We start from the raw sequence: 22,680 nt of genomic DNA on the forward strand, positions 1-22,680 counted from the left end.
CCACCAGTTCAGGGTCTGTGCGGTTTCCACCACGCCTTACGGACAGGCAGTTACCAGTCCCCCAACCCAATAATGACACAACGCCTTTAACTTCTCCTGGGGAACTTGCTTGAGCAGTGCGGTCTGGGGATCGGTGGTTCTCCCCGAGAATCCCTCGGTGCCGGCTGGAGGTCCTGCCATCCCCAGGATCCGACGAGGTTAGCAAGAAGTGTTCCAGTTACTGGTTATACTGGATACATAATACATAATAAACAGGTTCTCATACATAAACATGTTAATTCCTGTAACTCACTATCAACGCGCTCCCTTCATCCAGTTGTGCGCAGTAGGTTCTTGAATTGAGTCAACGGGCTGTGCTGCGACCACCCGCAGACCCCAGACTCAAATGTGCCACCCTCCAATGTCCTTGAGTCAAAGCCTTTGGCTCAAACTCTCCTTTGGTCACGATTCAAAGACTGTTAACAAAAAGTTAGAGTAATAAATCCCACCTAGCAGACATCCCTAAAGAAGAACATATTATCTTTGCCCTTAACCATGAACAGACCATCGGTTAATGAACACCTCTGGTCTACGTAGCTTGGGACTCTACAGGGTATCTTAACAGAATATATACAATTGATTTTTATACATACAATGAATTTTTATAGCTGTTTGATACCATTGGGAGAGGCTGGGGGAAAGCACGGGGGTCCTGGAGGCCAGTGTCTTTGCAGAGCCTTGTGAAGAGGCCTGACAGCCCTTTCCTGGGGCGCTGGGTGGGACAGGCTGGAGAGGGCTTCAGCTGCTGCTCGGTGTCTGGGGGAGGAGATGCAGCAGGTAGAGCTGTGTCATGTCTGGCCTGACCTCTTGAGGCCACGTCCTTTAGGTGGCTTCAGGTTTTAGAAGAGTGAACTGAAATCTTTTTTTAGAAGTAATTGCTGATGGATGTGAAAAACGTCTTGTGCTATTTTTGGTTTTGGTTGGATCTGCTGCTGCGTTGGTGCTTGATGCAGAGCCCTGGGGCTTAAGGAACTGCAGGGCTGCTTTTCCTTCTGCAAAGAAGCCGGGCTGTTGCCATTGCTTATCTATGGGAATGAATCGTTATGCTGAAACCAAATTCGGAGCTTCCAAACCCCCCTGCTTTCTAACGCTCCTCACCGAGGTGGGAGGACAGCTGCGCCGGGTGAGCATTCCGAGATGACCGCTCAGTAACAACAGGTGTCATGAAGCAGCGTTCTTTGTTGCAGCACTGGTCAGTACTGGGGATCGCTCCGCCACAAGCGGTCTCACAAAGCAGCTTAAGGACAGTTTAACTCGTGCCTATTCGTTACATCTCTCAGAACTAATTAGAATAATCAGGATTTTCCTAGAACCCATTACTATACGCTAATTTTTTGGAACCTGCACAATTAATTATGGTAGAGGACTCTTCTCCCTCTGGTGGTCTTCTGTAGTCTTCCTCACGTTGTCCTTCTTTAACCCCAACCGGTGCACATGCTTAAGTTGTCCTTTGAACGTATTTTTGTGTCTCCTGGTCTCGTACCGTACTTGGGTGTTTTTCCAAGTTCTTGTTATTTACACACGTCGATATGTCTGTGTCTTCCAGACACCAAAGGCCACACAAACTGTTTTTCCTTGACACAAACACATGACCAAGTTCCCCATATCTTAACTTGTAAAAATATTATTCTCTAACAAACAGTGTAAACTACAGACAGAGGGTATAAGATCAAATGTTTCTCAAAGGCTACACTACGTAGTTTAAAACAGCCAGGCTTAACATGGTAAATACAAGGAAATCTTAGCCCTCTCATTCAACCCCTTTTATTTAATCTCTGCAAACTCTTTTACAGATCTTCTAAATTCTCATACTTCATTACTTTGGGTAAGGCCCATATTCTGCGAGTAAGAGTTCTAAGCTTACACCACATATAACAATTAAATTGGTAGCGAGGCAGGGGTCGGTCTGTTCTGCCTAGTAACAAGTGATGGAACAAGGGGAAATGGCCTTAAGCTGCACCAGGGGAGGTTCAGGCTGGAGATTAGGAAGAATTTCTTTACTGAAAGGGTTGTCAGGCATTGGAACAGCCAGCACAGGGAGGGGATGGAGTCACCATCCCTGGAGGTGTTGAAGAGACGGGTAGATGTTGTACTTAGGGACGTGGGTTAGTGGGGTTTGTAGAGCAAGGACAAAGGTTGGACTCGATGACCTCACAAGTCTCTTCTAACCAAAACTGTCCTATGATTCTAAAGAAGGTCTTTAGAGTCACTACTTTGATCAGGATCAGGATAGGGTGCATCTGCCCAAAATTTTCTGAGCGGAAGGTGAATAACCTGAGACAATGTCCCACTAATTATGAGCTGTATCACCTACTCTCTGGCTTTATCGTTTTACTAATTTGTCCTTGGTGATCATTGTCTCTACCATGGCCTCAGCCAGGGTCTTCTTTCTTTTTCTCAGGGTCTTATTTCTTTTTCTCCAATGTTCCTCTAATTCCACAGATTCCTTTAAAACCTTATTTGATTTTTCTGAAGAGAGGCTCGTATGACTTAGGTTCAATCTTTCAGAACGCCAAGACATACTAGTTTGCTGCTCGGTATGGGCATGAGGTACACATTTGCCCATGCCAGTTTAAATGAGTGAGATTTCTCAGGCACCCTACAAATGCAGTATCTAGACCAGATTTCTCTACTACTGCTCTGTTATTTGTTACAAAGCAAACATACCTTGCATTGACTTCCACCAACATTTCAAATTCTTCAGGGGATAATACTGTCCATTTGCAGTTATTGATAAACTCTTCTCGTAGGCAGGGCTCATAAAGCTGAGACTGTTGGCCACATCCTTTCCCATTTAGGGTATCTTGACATTGGTCCAAATCATATGGTCAATTATCTGTCCCTATGTATTTACCTTTCATTTCAGGTAACCGATATTCATTTTTCCCAGACCCACAGAACAAAGTTGGTGATGTCAAAAACTTGCACAGGAGATCTTTCTGAGGGATGTTAAAATACATCATTTTTCCTGCACTCCATTGGATAGGACTTCACCCAATGCTGCGGACTGATCCACTGTTTCAATCATTGTCTCCACAGGAATTCACTATTCCTCATTAAGCCCGCCTGTACCTGGTCCTTTTGAGTAATTCCCCAAATAGTCTGTAAAGTACAAACCATCCAGCCCATGAATTGAGTTCGGGTTTTGGAGGTTTCCAATTGATTCAGAATGCTCACCTCAAATAAATGTAAGAACCTGTGATCAGAATTTAGGGACCGGATCTACGATTTAAAAGTGGTTGGTAACTATTCTGCCTGAAGTCGTCCAGATTGAGAAACATCGAACCCTGCTCTTCCTACTCTATTTTGCAGAGTTTCCAAATCCACAGCATTTAGAATCCCCATAACGGTCCCAGCTCCTCCGAATAATATCTCATACCAGGTGTGCTTTATCCTACAGGGAGGGGTAGCTGGGAGAGAAGTGTTGAAGTATAACACAGGTTTCTGCTGATTTGGTGCCATTTCCGCACAGGTAGGTGGGATTCTAACTAGCTGATCCTTATTAACTTTGGGTCTAGGATTGAGCATGGTAAGCATATCTCCCCACCAACTCCTGTTTTCTATAGGAGTAGCATGCATACAAAATAACGTCTCTAACTCCCTTGTTGATCAGGTGTGGGACAGAGCAGCATTAATTGCTTCATTTCTTGATTGACATTGTGTTAAATCGGTTGATATGCCCATTATATTACAGTAAGAGATGGCTCCTTCACTAAGAATTGGGATATTTGTCTCGACTAGCCTTGGACATGAAATAAAGACCCTCCCCTGCCTTTCAGTTACGCTCCTGTTGGTAGGAGCTGGCCTCCAGCTTGAACAATTACCACTTAGGGTAATATTTAGAATCTTACTGTTCTGATTTGCTGGGCACATAAAATCATCTCCTTTCTGAATTGTGGTCACATTCACCCATCCACACGATCCACGCAGGCAACTCGAATAACCTCCTCCTGTTAAGGGCCAACCGGGAGAAAAGGCAACTCTTTCCATTCTCCACCCTAAAATGACACATAGAGCTGTTAACTTCATCTCTTCAACAGTCTCACGGAAGGTGGCCCAGTGACATCAGGTCTTCACAGTGTTGGTGCTTTCTTAACTCTGGAGAAGCGGATCCACGCGGTGAGTTCCTGGACCTTCACAGCAGTGTAGGCAGTTAGCAGCGCTTGAAATGGTCCCACCCACTTCTCATCCAAGGCAGATCCGGAAATGCTCTTGACGTACACCCAACCTCCTGGTTTGTAGGAGTGAACAGGCGCATCCAGTCCTGCGGGATGACTAGATAGCACCAATTTATTAATACCTTTCAATACCAATCCCAAAGATATGACATACTGATTAATCTGAGCCTCTCCTATTCGTTGAATATTCTCACCTTTAGAGTGAGTTGGAAATGACCTGCCATACATTATTTCAAAAGGGCTAACCTTTTATTTGGTTCTGGGTTTTGTTCTTCGTCTTATTATTGTTAAAAGTAAAGCTTGGTCCCACCTTAGAAAGTTTGCTTGGTAGATTTTACTTCATTGTGTCTTAATGAGGCGATTCATCTTTTCTACCTGTCCACTAGCTTGGGGTCGGGATGCCGTGTGGAGTTCCCACATTATTCCCGAATATTTACTAGCCTGTTGAACTACTTGACATACAAAATGAGGTCCTCGATCCAAGGACATTGTCTCAGGTACCCTCAATCTTGGAATAATTTCTCTTAGGAAGTTCTTAGTTACTTCCCTGCCCTTATTAGTTCTCCATGGAAAGGCTTCAGGCCATCCTGAAAAGGTGTCAGTTGGTACTAAGAGGTATCTGGACCCTCCTTTTCTAGGGAGTTCTGAAAAATCTATTTGCCACCCTCAGCCTGGTACATTCCCTTTTCCTGTGTTCCCAAATTTAACTCTAGTCTCTCTCTTTGGGTTATGTCTTAAACAGAGCTCACACCTCTCGGTAAATGACTTGATTTCTGTAACGTGTTCTGGCCACAAATTGTCAAGATAAAAAGGTGTAGAGTGCCTCTGCTCCCCAAGGAGTTTGACCATGTTCTGACTTTACCAAATGTCATAGAATATGAAAGGGAACTACTATTCTCCCTCTTTAGTTTTAACGCAACCTTGCTGTTCTGTTTGTGTGTCTAAGTCTTTTCTTAATTTTGGATCCTTGTCGTCATCCTTTACCTGTTCTGGTAGTGGCAAAGTTCTTTCAGGAATTTAATTTAATACTTCGCTTGGTTCTGCAGCCTCCTTTGCCCCTCGGGCTGCCAATTTATTTCCCAGTTCTTGGGCAGTATTCCCTTTCCGATGTCCTCTGCAGTGCATAATAGCTACTGCAGTTGGTGAGGGCACAGCATCTAACAATCTCAAAAAAACATCTCCAGGTATAATATGTTTTCCTTCTGCAGCTGAAAGTCCTCTTTCCTTCCAAATAACTCCATGGGCGTGTGCAACTCCAAAAGCACACTTGAAGTCTATCCGGATCGTTACCCTTTTATCTTTCCCTGGCTCTGGGGCTCTCAGCAGAGCTCTTATTTCCTCCGGCTGGGCTGACGTTTCTTTGGGTAGAGACTTAGCTTCAACTACCTGTTCCTCTGTAGTTACCACTACCCAGCCATCCTTTTCCCATTTGGAATGAAGCTGCTCCCTGCTCCCAGGTTCCAGTTGGCATCTTCTTTCAGGTCCAGTCTGCTCACCGGCCGATTCCTCGTCCTGCTTGGAGGAGGCTGTCCTGTAAGGCCTAGCAGGTTGCCTGAGCACCTTCATCCTTCAGAGCTGCTTCCCATGGCCCCACTCGTGTCAGTCTCCTGAGGACATCAAAGTCTTCTCCTCCGGAGTCCCAGGTCTGTGTTCTGCTGCTGGCCTTCCTCGCGCCCCTCTCCTGCCTGGGACCCCCCTATTTCCTGGTCACAACAGCCAAGGCTGACACGGATTATAGCGTCCCTGAGCAGCTCTTCCTTGTTTGCCAGGACCAGGTCCAGGGGAGCATCCCCCTTGGTGGCCCTTGTAGCATCTCTGCTCAGAAGTCATCCCAGCAGCCTCCACACTGTTGGCACTGGGTGGCTTTGTATGGCCAGGGGCTGCCAGGGCCCTTCCCATTCCCAACAGGAACCTGCTCATCAACCTGGACACTCCCAGATCTTTTCTGCCTACCCGCCCTCATCAAGTAGTTCATAACTGCCAAGACAGTGTCACCCTCACTGTCTTCTCCTCTAACCCTCACTCACACAAGCTAACGCAACCTGTTGCCCGTCTTGTTGAGGAACTTCATGTATCTGAGCTGCTCCTTCACACTGGGGGCATGCCCCCACCCTCATCCTCCTTGCCACTGCCCCTGGCACAGCCTGTATCCTTCCAGGGCAGCACCAGCGCTCAGCAAGCTGTCCCACCACGCCTTGTTTAGTGCAGAAATGTCACAGGGCTGTGACAAGCCATGGGGGCTCCTCCTGGCCATGTGTATTTGGGCCACAGCCCCTCAGCTGTGTCACCATAGGGGAGCACAGACTTCTCAGAGGGAAACCTGGGCACTGATCCTGACCAGAACACCATTGTACCTCGGGCAGTTAGTGCTGTGCTGCGCTGTGCTGCACGTACAGCGTGACCTTCAAACCCGCGCTGTGCTGCCCAGATCCCTTGGGAGCAGGACAACCTCAGCAGCATGTGGTCACACAAGAGCCTGGAGGCAGCTCCCACTCTCTAGCGGACATTACGCCTCCTGCGTGGCCTTGCCTCTGTCTAACGCTGCAGCCACGAGTTGTCACGCAAACATCATTTCCGTTTGACTGTAGAGATGATCAATAGAGTTGTTTCCTCGTAAGAAAATCCTATAGCAGCTGGAATGACCAAAACTGGGGCCTGTCCTCTATGGATGGGGTCTGCATGGTTTGCTGCATTCAGGTCGAAGGCCCGTTCAGTGCCACATGCCCTGGGGTTCCCATCAGTTAAAGGGACCTACGATTATCTGCATGATTCTTTCCTTATAATGTCAGTGCTAATCAATAGGGTTTTAAAGATACCTCACCGAGTCTGAGTGCTGTTCTTAGTGGCATTGTGATGAACCAGTGCCTCCTGGTTCAGCACCCTTGGATGCAGCCTCTCCAGTCCCGTGGCCTGGGAAGAGTGCAGTTTGCTCAAGTAACCCCTGCCTTGACCCCCATCCATCCCAGGTCGTTCACCTTCAAAGGCTGCCTCAAAGCTCAAAGGCCTTGGAGACCTTGCTGGTGGCAACTGAGGCAAAGGGGTCACAGACTATCTCAGATCTATCCACACCTGCTCTCACTAAATTCAGCAGTGGTCCTATGTTATCGCTTTTTCTTCTTTAACAGTTCCTGATGTACCAAAACTTCATCTTGGTGCCCTTGAATTCCTTTTGGAGTTCCAGTTGGATTATGATATGGACCATTCCTGTGCTTGGAGGACGCTGTCCTGGAAGACACAGTATCCAGGCATACGGTTAAAATTCTTGGTCTTTGCATGGATTTTATCCTCAAGGAGCCGGTAAAGATCCCTGTGTGATCTGCTTTGTGCTCATGCAATGCCTGACGCTGGTGGGCAGAGAATGGATAGACCCTGTCACTCTCCTGGCATCTGAGGACTGATCGATCGTATCAGTCAATGGCACACGGGCAGCAAGTCAAGCTCTCATCGATGCTGTCTGGGGCATCTGTGACACACCTGCCCTAATGGGAATTGCTTTCCTGTAGGTCCTGTGCTGTCCCTGCCAGCCTCGGCACCTCGTGTAGCTCTGGGGGCCTGGGCTTGAGCATTAAATGCAGTAGCTGCCCTGAATTCTGTCAGGCAACGTGGGGATGAACATGGGACAAATGCCATTGTAGTCACTGGTGATCTAGTAAATCCAGCTGGTGAAAAGAGAGAGACCTCGCTGTCCCTATGGCAGATGACCGAAATAGTCCGTAGGATCACCTCTATAACCGGCCATGAGCGTGATGAGCAGGAAAAGATTATTTTGGCCTTTATAGGGCTGTCATTTCCCTGGGCCAAAGGAATTTCCACCACGCTCATGTATGATCCTTGAGATGTTGCCCTGTCTCTATGAACTTCTCCATTAGAGGCTGCAGGTACCTGTGTGCCTCTTGCATCTCCTCTGGCAACTCAGATGTGGCCAGGGTTTTGCATCTGAACACTTCCCTCCTGCCTTTCACCTCCATGAATTCCCGGGGGAGCTGAGAAAAGACTTCTCAAATGCAGGTGCTTATTTTATGCAGAGCTGAAGAGAGGCCAGAGGAATCCCACCTCCTGTGGGTCTGTGGCAGGCACGGGAGGGAGCTGAGTCTCCTTCAAATGGCAGGAATAGAAATGCAGGGTGAGATGTCTCCATTGATTCAGCTGAATCTCTTCCCTCACCAGGGATAAAGGAGATCCCTGCCTGTCACTGCCTGGGTGTCCTGTCTGATAATAAGACAAAAAAAGGTGATTTTTAGATGTAACTTTGTCTCTGAAATCTTTTCTCTCTCCAGCTGAGAAAGAAAAACCTCAGGATGACTTCAGCCTGTTTGAGAGCAGGTTCCCCTGGAGCCCCAGGGACAGCTGGAGGGAGCCCAGAGGGGGCAGAGAAAGGGCTGCCTTGGGCTGCTCCCCTGCTGCTGAGCTGGGCTGGGCTCCTGGGGTGGAGGGAGCTGCTGGCAAGCGGGCGGAGCTGCTGGCAAGCGGGCAGCGCTGCAGAGAGACAGCTCTGCCCAGGAGCAGGGCTGGGGGTGCTGCCTGCAGGCAGGGAGGGGAGAGGAGCCAGGCAGAGAGAGGTTAAAGGCAGTGTGGGGTGGGAGGAGAGAGGAGAGCTCGCTTGGAGAAAAATCTTCAGAGCCCTTGACATGGTAAGTCTGTGGCTGAAGGACGGTGCAAGTGCCTGGAATGATCTCCTGAAGCTGGCCCACCCCACAGCCTGCAGCTTCCCTGCTGCACTGTCAGAGGGACAGGGCATGTTGGCTGCAGAGTGTGAAGCCGGGTGTGCAGCCAGGGTGCCCAGGGCTCTCGTTCTGAGCAGGGTCCCTGCATCCCAGCAGACTCTGTGCCATTCCAGGGACTTTGTCTCCTGCCAGGGTCAGCACTCAACCTGCCCAGGGAGCTCCCAACAGCAGCGCAGGGACAAGTTGTGGGTGGAAGCAGCAGGTGGTGGCAGGAGAGGGTCCTTCTGGTTTCACGAGGGTGCTGTGTGGCTCAGATCTCCTCACAGCTCCTCAACCTCCCCAGGACATTTCTGAGGGCACTTTTCAAGGGCAAGGCAGGGATCACTACAAAGGTAAGGGGCTCTCCTGAGTCTGTGTTCTCAGTTTCTTACTGTTGGGGATTTGGGGGGAGAAAAAGCAAAGGAGCTCTCGTGCTTGAACAAGTCACTCAGCCTGCTGAGCTGTAAGTGAGAGTCCCCAGTAGGTCTGACAGCAGCCTCCGAAAGTGCCTCCAGCCACTCCTCTGCCTACGGACAGCACCAGCATCACCTTTGCTGGACCCAGCAGTGTTGGTCTGACCTGCCCTTTTCCACCTGCAAACAGGAACATGCATCCAGCCAGTGACCTGCAAGCAGTGTCTGTAGGGCCAAGGTGAGTGCACAGCGGTTGGGATGGGGTCTGTGAGCACTCACAGGGAAAAGGCATGGCACAGGGAAACACCTCCCAGAAGAAAACTCTCCAGGCAGCAGGGATATGATCTGGGAATGAGAGGAAACTAAAACCAGGAATGTTGTGGGAGGGAGAATTCAGAAAACTCCCAATCCTCCCCTCCCATGCAGAGCCCTTCCTCTCAGCCAGCCCCCTTGCCTCCCCTCCCACCCACCAAAGCCTCTGCCCTCAGGGCTCCGGGGGTCCAAGCCATGAAGCAGCTCCTCTGCAGCCAGAGCTCCAGCAGAGCCGTGCTGCAGCTCTCCAGCCCCGCGCCCAGGGCCCTCTGCAGAGCACAGGGGCTGAGAGCAGCTGCCCGGCCATGTTGGGGTCTGGGAGGTGGCGTGCCCAGCTGGGGCAGGGGGACACTGCCCTGAGTGCGCGGCTGCCTCTGCCCTGGCCTCTCTCAGCTGGACCCTCCCTGCATTTTCCCTTCTCTCTCTTATTTGCATTGTCCTCTTGTTCTTGCTGTCAGTCTCTGTGGGGATGGGAGCTTCATCTGCAGAGTCACACACTGACCTTGGGTGTGCTCCCATGCAGGTGTGTCCGTGGGAACGAGTGTCCCAGCTGTCCTGTCACCTCCTAGGGTCTGGTCCATGCAGTCCGTGGAGCCAGAGTAGGAGCTGACTCTTCCTTGTTGAGATGCCGTCTCTAGGGCACTTGGCTGTCTCCTTGAGGTGTCCTTGCCCGCTTTGAGCTGCCCTCCAGGATGCAAACCTGTCGAGTAGAACCTCTGTTTTATCTGAATGCCATGTGGAGAACGGAAAGACTTCAGAGCTGTGGAAATACTGTTGGATTGGTGAAATGAGGCAAGAGTGTCCTTGGATAGAAGTGGGGTGCTGGGACCTTGAGAAAGGGTGGGACATTGAGTGGTGTGCACTGGATCCCTCTGCTCTCAGCAGGGTCGAGTTCTTTTTCAGGATAACATGGGATTGTGAGTCCTCCTCCACCTGAGACAGGTGCAAGCCCAGGGCAGCTGGGCACAAGGTGGAGGGTCAGACCAGCTCCCCTCCCTCTGCACTAAGCACAGGCATTCCTCCTGCCTCACAGGGCTCTTCCTTTCGCTTCCAGTGCAGCAGGAGTGCTGAGGGTTTCTGGCATCCATGAAAACAGCTCAGAGGAAATGGGTGATCTGTAAAACCCCCCAGCCCGGACCTCTCTGACTGCCTTCTGCCCTCCTGCTTCCTTGGCATGGGGAGTGCAGGTGCTGACCAGCCCTTTTGCATTAGGAGTGGTTTCTGCTGACAAAGTCGAACCCCAGGACTGGTCTCTGCCCCTCTCCGTTCCTGAGAACCCCCTGCTGCAGAGCAGGGCTGACTCCTTGGCTGCCAGCAGGCACAGGTCCTGCTCCTCATGAGACACCAACAAGAGCTCCAGCCACAGAGCTGAAGGAAGAGCCTCTAGAAAGGTGTGTGGGTGTGTGTAGTGGGGAGAGGGGGTATGGGAACTGGCTTTCACGTTTTAGAAAGTCTCCCCTAACTTATTGTGTTTCTCTCCTTGAACAGTCCCCCACACGTGAGAGCAGCAAATGTCCAACGGCAGCTCCATCACCCAGTTCCTCCTCATGGCATTCACAGACACACGGGAGCTGCAGCTCTTGACCTTCGGGCTCTTCATGGGCATCTACCTGGCTGCCCTCCTGGGCAACGGACTCATCATCACCGCCGTAACCTGCGACCCCCACCTCCACACCCCCATGTACTTCTTCCTCCTCAACCTCTCTGTACTTGACCTGGGCTTCATCTCCACCACTCTCCCCAAAGCCATGGCCAATTCCCTGTGGGACACCCGGACCATCTCCTACGCAGGATGTGCTGCTCAGCAATTTTTCTTTCTATTCTTGATCACAGCAGAGTATTGTCTCCTCACCGTCATGGCCTACGACCGCTACGTTGCCATCTGCAAACCCCTGCACTACGGGACCCTCCTGGACAGCAGAGCTTGTGTCCACATGGCAGCAGCTGCCTGGGGCAGTGGCTTTCTCAATGCTCTCCTGCACACTTCCAGTACATTTTCACTGCCCCTCTGCCAGGGAAACGCCCTAGACCAGTTCTTCTGTGAAGTTCCCCAGATCCTCAAGCTCTCCTGCTCACACTCAGGCTTCCTCAGGGAGGCTGGGCTTGTTGTGGTCAGTGCCTGTTTAGCATTTGGGTGTTTTGTGTTCATTGTGGTGTCCTACGTGCAGATCTTCAGGGCAGTGCTGAGGATCCCCTCTGAGCAGGGACGTCACAAAGCCTTTTCCACCTGCCTCCCTCACCTGGCCGTGGTCTCCCTTTTTGTCAGCACTGGCTTTTTTGCCTACCTAAAGCCCCCCTCCATCTCCTCCCCATCCCTGGATGTTGTGGTGTCATTTCTGTACTCAGTGATTCCTCCAGCAGTGAACGCCCTCATCTACAGCGTGAGGAACCAGGAGATCAAGGATGCCCTGAAGGAACGTTTTCAATCACTTGTCTGTCAGCAGCAATGAGCTGCCCATGGCTCTTCACAAGTTATTTCCCGTTCTCTCAGCAACCTCCTGTGCTCTGGGCATTTCACCCAGGAGAACTCTCTTTCCTCAGGTTTGTCTGAAGCCACTCCACTTCTCCAAAGGCAGGAACCCAGCTTGTCTGACCCAGAGGCCTTTGGATGTGTGTCTGGCATGATGGTACAGCTGGTCTGCTGTGCTGTATCTCTGCAATAAAAGGGCATTTCCTCAGTGCTCGTGTCTGGAGGTTGGAGGTCTTCTTCCAAAGCTGCAATTGGGGACAGGCTGAAGAAATACCCGCCCTGAGGCCGTGCTGCTGTGCTTGGGTTCTCCATGGGCTCACGGAGCAGTGTATGGGCTTGGATTCTTGTGCTGTGGAGAAGGGCTGGCCTAGAGGGGCTGCTGGCAGTGGGCTATAAGGATCTGTTGGGGAGAAGAGCAGCAGACAGGGAGATGCTGGCCTCCATCTCCTCATGCCATGGCTCACCCCGGACCTAGAGCTGAGGGGGACCCTCAACCGCCCTGTCTGTCCCCTAGAACCTTTTTTGCACTTCAGAGGGGCTGGGGCTGTGGGGGGAGTGTCCAGAGCTCTGCAGCACCCTGAGGTGGACAATTTTATGGGGCCAGCCCAGACTGGGTTGATTGCCTGGACAGGGCAGGGAAAAGCTCAGGAGAGTTGGGGAGAACAGGGGAGGGCCTGAGGTGGACTGGAAAGAGCCCAGGAGAGGAAAATATCAGTGTAGAGCTAAGTGGTATGTGCTTAGGGTGGGGGCAGCCAGAGGGTGCTCCCAGGGCAGAGCCAGGTCTTGTGCTGAAGGAAGCAGGCAGCAATGGTGCAGAAGAGAGGGGCCCAGTCTCTGCCTTGGTCGCTGGAAACTTCAGGGAAGCTGCCCCAGCAGAGTTGTCCCACATCAGTCCCACACACCAGCCATTTCCATCTCTGGTCCTACAGCCCAGCTCCGAACAGGGACCTTTGCTGCATGGTAAACTCTGTCCTCTTCTGGGGCTCAGTGATACCCAAATCCCCTCTCATTATTAATAAAAAAGGGATCCAGTTTCCTACTGACACTCATTACACACCAAATCCCACAGCTTTGCATCCGTCAGTACATAACAGTTCATCTCTGCCACTCCTGCTTCCTCACACTTCTCCCTGCTTCCAGTGTGAGTCTTCTCCATGGGATCCCACTGTATTTGTGTTCAAGGCTGTTTCTGGTTCAGTTCTTTCTGTCTTAATTTTCTCACTTGTTCTCACAGGAAATTTGTGGTTTGAAGGGACGTCTGGAAATCATTTAGTCCAACCCCCAGCTGAGGCAGGGGCAGCTGGAGCAGGTTGCTCAGGACCATGGCCTAGGTGGGTGAATGGAGACTCCACAAACTCACTGGGAAACTTGTTCCAGTGGTTGACCACCCTCACAGTCAAAAAGTGTTTCTTGGCTTCAGATGTAATTTCATGTGTTTAAGTGTGTGTCCATCACCCCCTGTCTTGTCATTGGGAACTCCTGAGAAAAGTTTGCCTCCCTGGTCTTCATGCCCTCCCATCAGGTATTCCTACACATTAATAAAATCCTTCAAAGCTTCCTTCTCCAGACTGAACAGTCCCATATCTCTCAGCCTTAACACCTACAAAAGCTGCTCCAGTCCCTTAAACCAGCTCTGTGGCCCTTTGCTGGACGTGCTTTAGTAGGTCAACAGCTTCCCTGCCCTGGGCAGCCCAGCACTGGACACAGCACTCCAGGTGTGTCCTCACCAGTGCTGAGCCGAGGGGAAGGGTCACCTCCCTCCACCTGCCAGCAACACCTTTCCTAATGCAGCTCAGGAGCTTTTGGCCTTTGCCACGAGGGTGCACTGTTGGCTTTAGGCTCAGCTTGTCCTCCAGGACCCCAAGATCCTGCTCTGCAGAGCTGTGTCTCCTTGCTTGGCCTCAGCAGGATGTCCGCTGTGTGGCTGGATCACAGGCTGTCCTCCCCCAGGGACATTCCAGCAGCATCAGCTGGTCCTTCTTGGAGATGGGCTTCACCTCTGGCACAGGCCCCACCGTGCTGCAGAGTGCCCTGGCACAGCCAACCCCTCTCCTGCCAGCGCTGCACAGCCCAGGCCTCTTTCTCTCTGCCCTCGGGCACTGCAGCTCTTGCTCTCGTGGTGGGAACCTCAGCCATCAGCACGCTGCCACCTGCCATCCCCTCCAGCGTGCCTCTGCTGGCAAGCAAAGCCTTTCCACACACGGCGTCCCATCTCTTGCCACCACGTTTCCATGTGACAAGCCCGCCCTTGGCCCTGGTGCCACGTCTGAGGTGCTGCAGCCCAAATGGGCCCCACAGCCCGGGGCACAGAGAGCAGGAGCCCCGTGTGCCAGCACAGAGCTGTGACAGGAGTGGAAGAAGGGCTGAGGTGGGGAAGGACAGCTCCCACGGCTTTGGTGGTGGGGGGAGGTGCAGGGTCTTTAGGAGAGACTGACAGGGAAGGTGAGGAGCTGGGGATCCCCTGTTTGGTGTCAGGGCTTATTAGATGTCTGAGCTCTTTTATTGGACAGGAAAGAGTGTAGGTGAGAGCTCTGTGTGGGTCAAAGGAGAGCCCAGAAAGGAGGTCACTGTAATAGGACATATTTTATGGTTTGAGCCTGGCCAACAGCTAAACACCCAGAATCAATTGCTCACTCCCTCCTTACACCCCCAGCAGGATGGGGGAGAGAATCAGAAGTGACAAATCAGCAAAGCTCATGGGTCAAGACAAAGACAGCTTAAGAGGGGAAGCAAAAGCTGTGTGTGCAAACAAAGCAAGATGAAGAATTCATTCCCTACTTCCCACGGGCAGGCAGGGATTTAGCCATTTCCAGGAAAGCAGGGCTTCATCACACGTATCAGTGCTGTGGGGAGACAAACAGCAGGATAACAAATGTCCTCTTTTCATCCTCCTTACCCTGAGATTTGTATATTTACCTTTCCAAAACCCTCCCCACAGGGACTGGTAGGTCACTCTGAGGTTTCCAAGGTTTTCCCTTCTGCAGCTGGAACAAGGCCATTTCCCTCACTTTCTCCTCCCAGGCAAGTGCTCCAGCCCCTCAGCATCTCCATGTCTCTCCACTGAACTCACTCCCAGTTATACACATCTTCTTCCCTGCTGTGCTGGGCTGTCTCTGGCCAATAGCCCAGCAGCCACCCAACTGCTCCCTCTCTCCTGCCCTTCCACAGTGGAGGCCAAATCATTCACACAGCAGTGTCCTGGTGCTCTAACAAGGGATGAGCATGGGGAGACATTCACTTCCCTCACCCTTTTGGCAAGGCTCCTCTTTCTACACTCCAGGACACTGCTGGCAGCCTTTGCCACCAGGTCGCACGGTGGGATCGTGCTTTGCCTTGTGTCCCCCCAGCACCACCAGGGCCTTTTCTGCAGAGCTCCTCCCCAGCCAGGCAGCTCCCAGGCCCTGCAGCTGCAGGGTGTTGGTCTGTCCCAGGTGCAGGATCTGCCCTTTGTCCTTCTGGTGGCTCGTGAATGTCCTGACAGGACAGTCCTCCTGCCTATCAGGTTGGCCCTCAATGGCATCCCTAGGGCACAGCAATGATCCTCTCCATTTAGTGTCATCGACCAATGTGATGAGAGTGGCCTCCTCTGGGTCATGGGCACACGGTGTTCAACTGCCCAGGGCACAGCAGGGTCTTCAGTGTTGCCCCACCATGCCTCCGTGTGTCCCCCTGGCCTCCAGGCAGGGTCTGACCCCTTCACCACTGCTCTTGCAGCCTTGATATGGGAAAGTAGAAAATATCTGAAAATATTCTTTTTGAAATATGTGATATGCTTTAGTCTCTGCAATATTAGCTAGCTAGCCTTGTCTTTGGTAAACAAGAGTGTAACCCCCTGCCCTTGGCAGGGCTTAAGTAGGGTCTTGATCACTCGAAGGCCTGCTTCATTGTTTTAGGTAAGATGGGGATGGGGGAGGAATTGTATTTGTGCAACAGACTGTGACCATGGAGGGGGATGTTGCCTTGAGCTGTGGTCATGGGGGAGACGCTGCCCAGCTGTGCCTGAACTGCGCACTCTGGAGGACGGGTGCAAAAGTACAATCATGATGAAGACTATCGAGGAACTCTTACTTCCTCCCCAAGACCACCAAAAGACGCCCGAAGGGGAAGACTGCCCCTGAGCAAGGGGGAGGAGATCTAATTTACATCTGAAGCGGGACAGAGTGATAAATATGTAAATATGTAAGTTTTGTTACTTTAAATAGGACGCAATTACTGCGGCTCGGGGTGCAGCATCCTTAGGGTACCTGACCCTTGCTGCACCCAGCGCTGCAGAGCTGTAATAAACAGACCTGCTTCACCATCAGCTTGGGTTGCGGAGTTCTTTTGCAGATCAGCCTCATCAACCAAGCACTGTTTTACCTGTCTGTTTCTCTCATCCCGACTGGAATGGCCTGACTTGTGTAGAAGAATGTTGAGGGAGACCACGGCAAGGGTTGGGCTGAAGCTGAGGCAAATGGCAGCCACTTTTTATCTCCTCGTGCACAAGTGCAGCTGTCAGGTTGGTGAGGCACGAGTGACCCTTGGAGAGTCCATGTTGACAGTCACTCTCCCGCAGGTGCTCAGAACTGTCACCCATGAGGACTCTCAGTGATGTCACACTCCTCCCCAGCGTGAGCTTGTGCAGCCTGGGATTCCCTGGGCTGCCCTTCTGGCCTCTTTCAAAGATGGATGTTTGTCCTCTCTCACTAGAGGACTGTCCCAATCCCATGACCTTTCCAAAGAGATATTCCAAAGAAATATCCATCTTCCCCTGTAAATTCACTACCACTAATCTGCCTGTTCAATGGTGTATTTAACTTCTTTAATCTTTCAGATATTTGCACCTGACCAGGATCCAGTGACCATTTCTGAAGTCACCTTTTCAGATGCAGACTGGCCAGGCAAAGGCCCTTGCCATTGTTCTCCAGCTTCGTCCTCCCCTTAATCTTTGTTCATTCAGATGCCTCTCACCTATGTTGCTGTTTTGAGCTTCAGGGAGTAAAATCTTACATGTCTTTCAACAGTCTGATTGTCTGTTTAGGCAACTCTTTCATTGTGTTTATAGCTCTCATTTTGTATCTACCTGCCTCAAATATTTCTCAACAGATTATCTCTTGCAGAAAGTTCAACCTCATCAGAGACAGCTTGGACAGAGCATGTGCTTGGGAGTGTGTTTTATTGTTCATGAAACTTCATCATGCCTCACTGTTCTCTGTTTGCACATCAGGAAAGTTCTTCTGTGCCCGCGTGCAGCCGGGTCTGTCAGGAGAGCAGGCGGGAGATGATGCAATGGAGCTGTAACATCCAGCTGCAGACTGCAGGGGAGAAGGCTGATGTCACAAAAGTGACGCAGGTTCCAGGGGACAATGAAGAAAACGGTGGGGTTGGGGAGGTGAGGAGTAAGGTTGTCCATACAGTGTCAGACCTCAAAAAAATGCCTTTCTGACCAGTCCAGACCTCCTGAGGAGACTCTCGGGATCATTAGCACTTGGAGAATGCTGCTCTAACCCCTTCGCTGAAAGAAAAGGCAGAAGGTGTAACCCTTAAAAAAAAAAATAAAAAATTATTAGATGCACTTTGAAATCTTCCTCCTGAACTACACTATGAAATAGCTCCAATTATCTGTGCAAGTTTTGAAGACTTGAAGAAAATGACAAGGTAAACAGCTCATTAGGGCATTTGGGGCTCATTCCATGACCCTCAGGTACTGAGAGAAGCCTGAAGAAACCTCTCCAGAAGTCAAAGTCAGAAGCAAAGCCCAGAAGTCCCTTGAAGCTCTGACTGGCCCCCCTGAGGGCCCTTACTGACAAAGCCTCCCCAGGGCCTCCTTAGAGCAGATCACTGGAGGCCATGCTTGCAGGCAGGCCAAGGCCCTGTGCAGGGAGCTGGAATGCTGAGAAAACCCTTTGCTTTGCTTTAGGAAGCAGAAAGGCCAAGCCCTGACCCTCAGGCCCTGCCAAGGCCCATCCTGACACCCTCCAAGTTCCATCTCACCAGCCTCGCTGGCAGAGGCAACTACTCTAGTCAAGAGGACCAGGACCTCAGGCCTCTTGGACCTTTCAGCCTTGCTACAGCCCTTGGCCATCTCTCCTGCAGCCTGTCCTACCCTGCCCCAAGCCTGCACCTCTTTCCCTTCAGGCTGTTCACACCCTGTTTGCTTTCCCACCCAGCTCTCACCCCACCATTTCTACACCTTCCCTCATGTCTCTCCACTCTCGCTGGCCATTCCTTGAAACACAAAGCCATAGGCTGATACAGACGCCCTCTGGGGGACCTCTTGCACTGCAAGATTACCCTCTGTGAGACATTTCTTTTGTTCTCCCCTCCAGTCTAAACCTTCCAAGCTGCACTTTGTGGAGGTTTCCTCCTCTTCCCACTACCAAGAAAATCTCCATCAGCTCTGAAACCACCCTTCAAGCAGGTGCACGCTGCTCCTGTAGTGCCCTCAGCCTCCACTTCAGCAGGCTAAAGAAGCCCAGAACCTTCATCCTCCCTGCACAGGCTCCAAACTCCAGCCTGGCAGATCTCCTCGGCAGGCTTTCCTTTTCCTCCCCATTCCTCCAGGCAAGGCAGCCCCAAAGCCAGACTCTGGTCATCCAGATGTGGCCACAGAAGTGCCGAGCCAAGGGGGATTACAGGTCCCTTGTCTGGGTGGCCACGCACCCCCTAACGTAGCCCCATCTCTGCAGCCCCACCTGCAGCTGGACTTACACACCATGAGCGTGTACCACCGGCTCCTATGGCATCCCTCGTAGTGCCCAGGCCCTTCTCCTCAGGGTCTTGGCTGTGCTGCCCAGCTGTATTTTCTGGTTTTGTGGGGCAGCATTGAGTGCCTTCTCCTTGTTGCCGTGGCCCACGACCGCTGCACAGCCCTCTGTGACCCCCTGCACTATGCCCTCATCATGAGCAGGGTTGTCTGCATCTGGCTGGTGGTGGGGTCGTGGCTGACTGTCTTACCAGTGCAAGTAGGACAGACCCACCAGGAGTTCACTTTGCCCTTCTGTGCATCTCATCACCTTCACCACTTTTTCTGTGACCTCCCCCCTCTGCTGGCACTGGCCTGTGCAGACACTTTCTGGAATCAAGGGATGCTGTACACCATCATCCTGGCATTCGGAGTCCTTCCCTTCTCCTTCATAGTTGTGTCTTACGTTAAAATTACCAGGGACACTCTGAAAATACCTTTGGCTCTGGGCAGACACAAAGCCTTTTCCACCTGCTCTTCCCATCTCTGGGTGGTGACGCTCTGCTACGGCTTGGCCACAGTCGTCTACTTAAAGCAACGGTCAAGGGATTCCATAGGCACCAACAAATACCTTGCCCTGCTTTACACAGTTGGGACCCCCATGTTTAACCCTGTCATCTATAGCCTGAGGAATAAGGAAGTGAGAATTGCCTTGAAGAGACTCCTCTGGACAAAGTGATACTACAGAGTACGCAAAAGAGTCCCAAATAGTACCAGAACTCTCCCTGGGGTACGTGGTGGCCTGAATAAAGCACCCCATACTTGCTCCAACAAAACCCTGTGTCCAGCCTGGCTTTCATCTTCCTCAAGAAGGGGAAAGGTCTCCTGAGGCCCTCCCGTTATACCATGCCCCACCATGACATCTTTGTCCTCCAGAGCATCTTCAGTGTCCCTCTATAGCTTAACGCCAGTAGCTACTTCAAGCTGTGCCTGACCAATCACACGTTAAAGGGAAATCCTCAAAGGATGGTCAGTAGTCAATGGGGCCCAGAGGGTGAAACAATCGATGAAGGGATGACTGCCCTCAGGGCTGAGAAATCGCTTGATGGACCCCACAGACTATCTACGGTGTCCCTGTGTGGAATCAGCTGTAAAATGTTAAAAGACATGAAAGTCATGTTCCCCTCCTATGATCTCGTCCACGTAGTTGTCTAATGCTTTCTAACTTGACATAAAGAATAAAAAACCCCAATCACCAGGGGAAGAGTCCAGCACTGGAATAGACCTCTGGAGTTTGTGTTGGTTGTGCTTTAACCCCAGCTGGCAAGGTTTCCCAGGAGGGACTCTCCAGGATTCACCACAGCCACACACGCCCTTGGGGCAGTTGACCTTCTGGCACTCATGAGGGGAGGCAGCTCAGGAACACGTGTGTCTGCTAGAACCGAGGCTCCAAATTCTTCTTTGCAGTCGGGGGCTAAGGCTGGATCGAGCTGCACCGACACTCCTCTTGGAGAGGAAGTTTAGAAAGTGAGGGGGGCCTGTCTGGACCTCACGATTCAGCGGTGGGTCTTCCCGGACTCTTCTAAAACACAGGGAGGGATCTCCTTCACCTGGCCTGAGGGAAGGGATTCAGCTGTCTCAAGGGAGGCATCTCATCCTGGGTCTGTAGTCCCCAGGGCTAAAAGAGGAGTTAGCTCCATCCCATGCCCACCACAAACCCGCAGGAGGGGGGATCCCTCTTGCCTCCGTTCAGACGTGCACAAGATAGGCTCCTGCACGTGAGCTCCTTGTCTCAGCTCCCTTGCTCGTTACTGGAAATGGAGGGCAGGAGGAAGGTGCTCAGGCACAGACACTTGGTGACACATTTGGTGCCAGAGGTGACCAAGATGCATGCTGGTGACTGCAAGCTCTGATGGAGCAGTTCCTAGGCACAGGGCAGCATCTGGGGGCATCTCCTTAGAGGCTGGCGGGAAATTCCGTTGGCCAACTTAAAAGACAGAAGGTGCCTGTGGGTTGTACCACTGAACCTGTAACTATTCCCTATGTCCAGGGCATCCTCTAGAGGTATTCAGCTGATCAAACGGAGCCATGTGGCACAGGCAGAGCCAAGTCTCTCTCTTTCTCTTCTCCACCAGCTCTATTTTCTCTATGTGCTTCGAGTCTAACGGCAGTTGTCTCCTATGCATCCCTTTATTGCCTGCCCTAATTCGGGGCAGCTGAACCTCAATTTAATATCCAAATACAAGCCCATAGTCTTATGGGAGGCACCAGGACTCCCCAGCACAACTGCAGGCACCTGACACGGACAGCACAGCTCCAACCCAGGAACCCCGCCCCCATTCAGACTAGCTGAGTGACAGGCACCACCCAGGGCACCTCAGAGTCAATGCCTTTGGGCCAGTGACTGAATCCCACCCCTGAAGTCACCTCAGGGGTGTCCTGTCTCTATCCAGTAAATGTCGGGCAGAGTGTGAGTACAAAGCTCATCGCAGCAGGGTCTTCGCTCATGGACATTCCTTCTCCAACTCTGCTGGTTCTTCTCTCCTCCAGTGTGTAACCGTCCCCTCGATGATACAATCACGGATCAGGCGAATGGTTTTCACAGTGTGCCTGAGTCACAGCATGTCCACATCATGGACATTTTCGACTTCATGTCTTCCTTCTTGAGGTCAGCTTCCCCTTCACCACAGGCCCTTGGGGCTGCAGAGACACAACAGACAACAAACCCCTCTCCTGTTCAGATTGCACAGCCCTGCTCTGTTTCTCTCTGGCCCTGAGGAGAGCAGGTTTTGCTCTCTTTGTGGGCACATCCTTTCCTCTCCACACTGCCATCTACCATCCACTCCAGAACATTATGGTGTGAGGCAGAGAACCCATTTAAGTCCCCTTGTGGACTTGAATTACCTGGCACTCACTGGAAGGGGACCACAACAACATGCAAACAGTCTTGGAGGTTTCTGGAGGGGCTTGGGACACAGGTGTTTATAGCACAGCTGCCAGCTTGGTCAGCAAGGGTGACGCTCATCTGCATCTGCTGCTTTCAAAGAAGGAAGAGCTGGGCATGGGTGTGAAAACCTTTCCTGTCATGACCACGGAAGCATGGCGTCTCCAAACCTAAGCAGAAGGAGAATAGAAGAGTGCAGATGCTAGACCTCAGAGGAGCAGACTTTGACCAAGCCTTGTGAATTTTAGGGAAGGAGCCCATGTATGTGAGCAGCACAGAAGGGCAGCAATGCTCAGTCTAGCTGGTGTTCAAGGACAGTGTCTTTCAAGCACGAGAGAGTGCGCACCAAGAGTCAGGACAACAAGCAGAGCTGTCAGGAGAGAAGCTTGGGGGAACAGGAGACTCACAGGGAAGCTACACAGAAAAAAGGAAGCCTACAAGAGGTGAATGCAAGGATCAAAAAAAGGAGGAATTCAGAACAACCTTTAGTTTTAGAAAAGCCAGAGCTGCTGTGAGGCTGACACTTGCAAGGCAATTCAAGGGCACAATGATGAGCTGTTACTGCTTCAGGAAGAGTTCAAGAAGAAATGCAGACAACGTGTGGCTGCTGCTGAATTTCCTCAGAGTAGGTGTAGAGATGTCTGAGGCACTTTTGGCTTTTGTCTTCACCAGCAAGGTCTTCCGGTTCTGTGTGTCTAAGAGGCAGAAGCCCAGAAACAATCCAACAGTGATGGAGATCAAGTCAGGGGTTACTTAGGTAAGGTCAGCCCAACCCTTAGGAGCCCATTGGAGCAGGCGGGATGAGTCCAAGGCTGTTGACAGACCAGGCCAGTGCCACAGCAGGGCTACTCTGGTCCAGTTGGAAGGTCTCCATGACTGGAGAAAGCAAGAAGTGAATCTCACACACGCCTTCTGAAGAGACCCAAGGGCTGAGCAGGGCAACTACAGGCTGCAGGG

At 51.5% G+C, this 22,680-nt stretch overlaps 2 protein-coding genes across 2 annotated transcripts; both read left to right on the top strand.

The window, feature by feature from the left end:
• Window positions 1–11,156: 11,156 nt before the first annotated feature.
• Window positions 11,157–12,095, top strand: LOC147412961 (olfactory receptor 14A16-like). Its single transcript, XM_086480830.1, has one exon. The coding sequence runs from the start codon at window positions 11,157–11,159 to the stop codon at window positions 12,093–12,095; it is 939 nt and encodes a 312-aa protein (XP_086336956.1).
• Window positions 12,096–17,375: 5,280 nt separating this feature from the next.
• On the top strand, window positions 17,376–19,518 carry LOC147412962 (olfactory receptor 10AG1-like). The gene is made up of 2 exons (XM_086480831.1): window positions 17,376–17,486; window positions 18,871–19,518. The coding sequence occupies exons 1-2, from the start codon at window positions 17,376–17,378 to the stop codon at window positions 19,516–19,518; spliced, it is 759 nt and encodes a 252-aa protein (XP_086336957.1).
• Window positions 19,519–22,680: the final 3,162 nt, after the last annotated feature.

This window comes from Leptosomus discolor, unplaced genomic scaffold (assembly GCF_034619465.1).
Source record: "Leptosomus discolor isolate bLepDis1 unplaced genomic scaffold, bLepDis1.hap2 HAP2_SCAFFOLD_35, whole genome shotgun sequence".
NCBI classification, from domain to species: Eukaryota; Metazoa; Chordata; class Aves; order Leptosomiformes; family Leptosomidae; genus Leptosomus; species Leptosomus discolor.

Excerpts from the sequence above, each read along its gene's own strand:
- LOC147412961 (XM_086480830.1), top strand. The coding sequence starts at position 11,157 with ATGTCCAACGGCAGCTCCATCACCCAGTTCCTCCTCATGGCATTCACA.
- LOC147412962 (XM_086480831.1), top strand. The coding sequence starts at position 17,376 with ATGATGCAATGGAGCTGTAACATCCAGCTGCAGACTGCAGGGGAGAAG. Across the intron at positions 17,487-18,870 it reads AAAACGGTGGGGTTGGGGAG|GGTCTTGGCTGTGCTGCCCA; the intron begins GTGAGGAGTAAG and ends CCTTCTCCTCAG.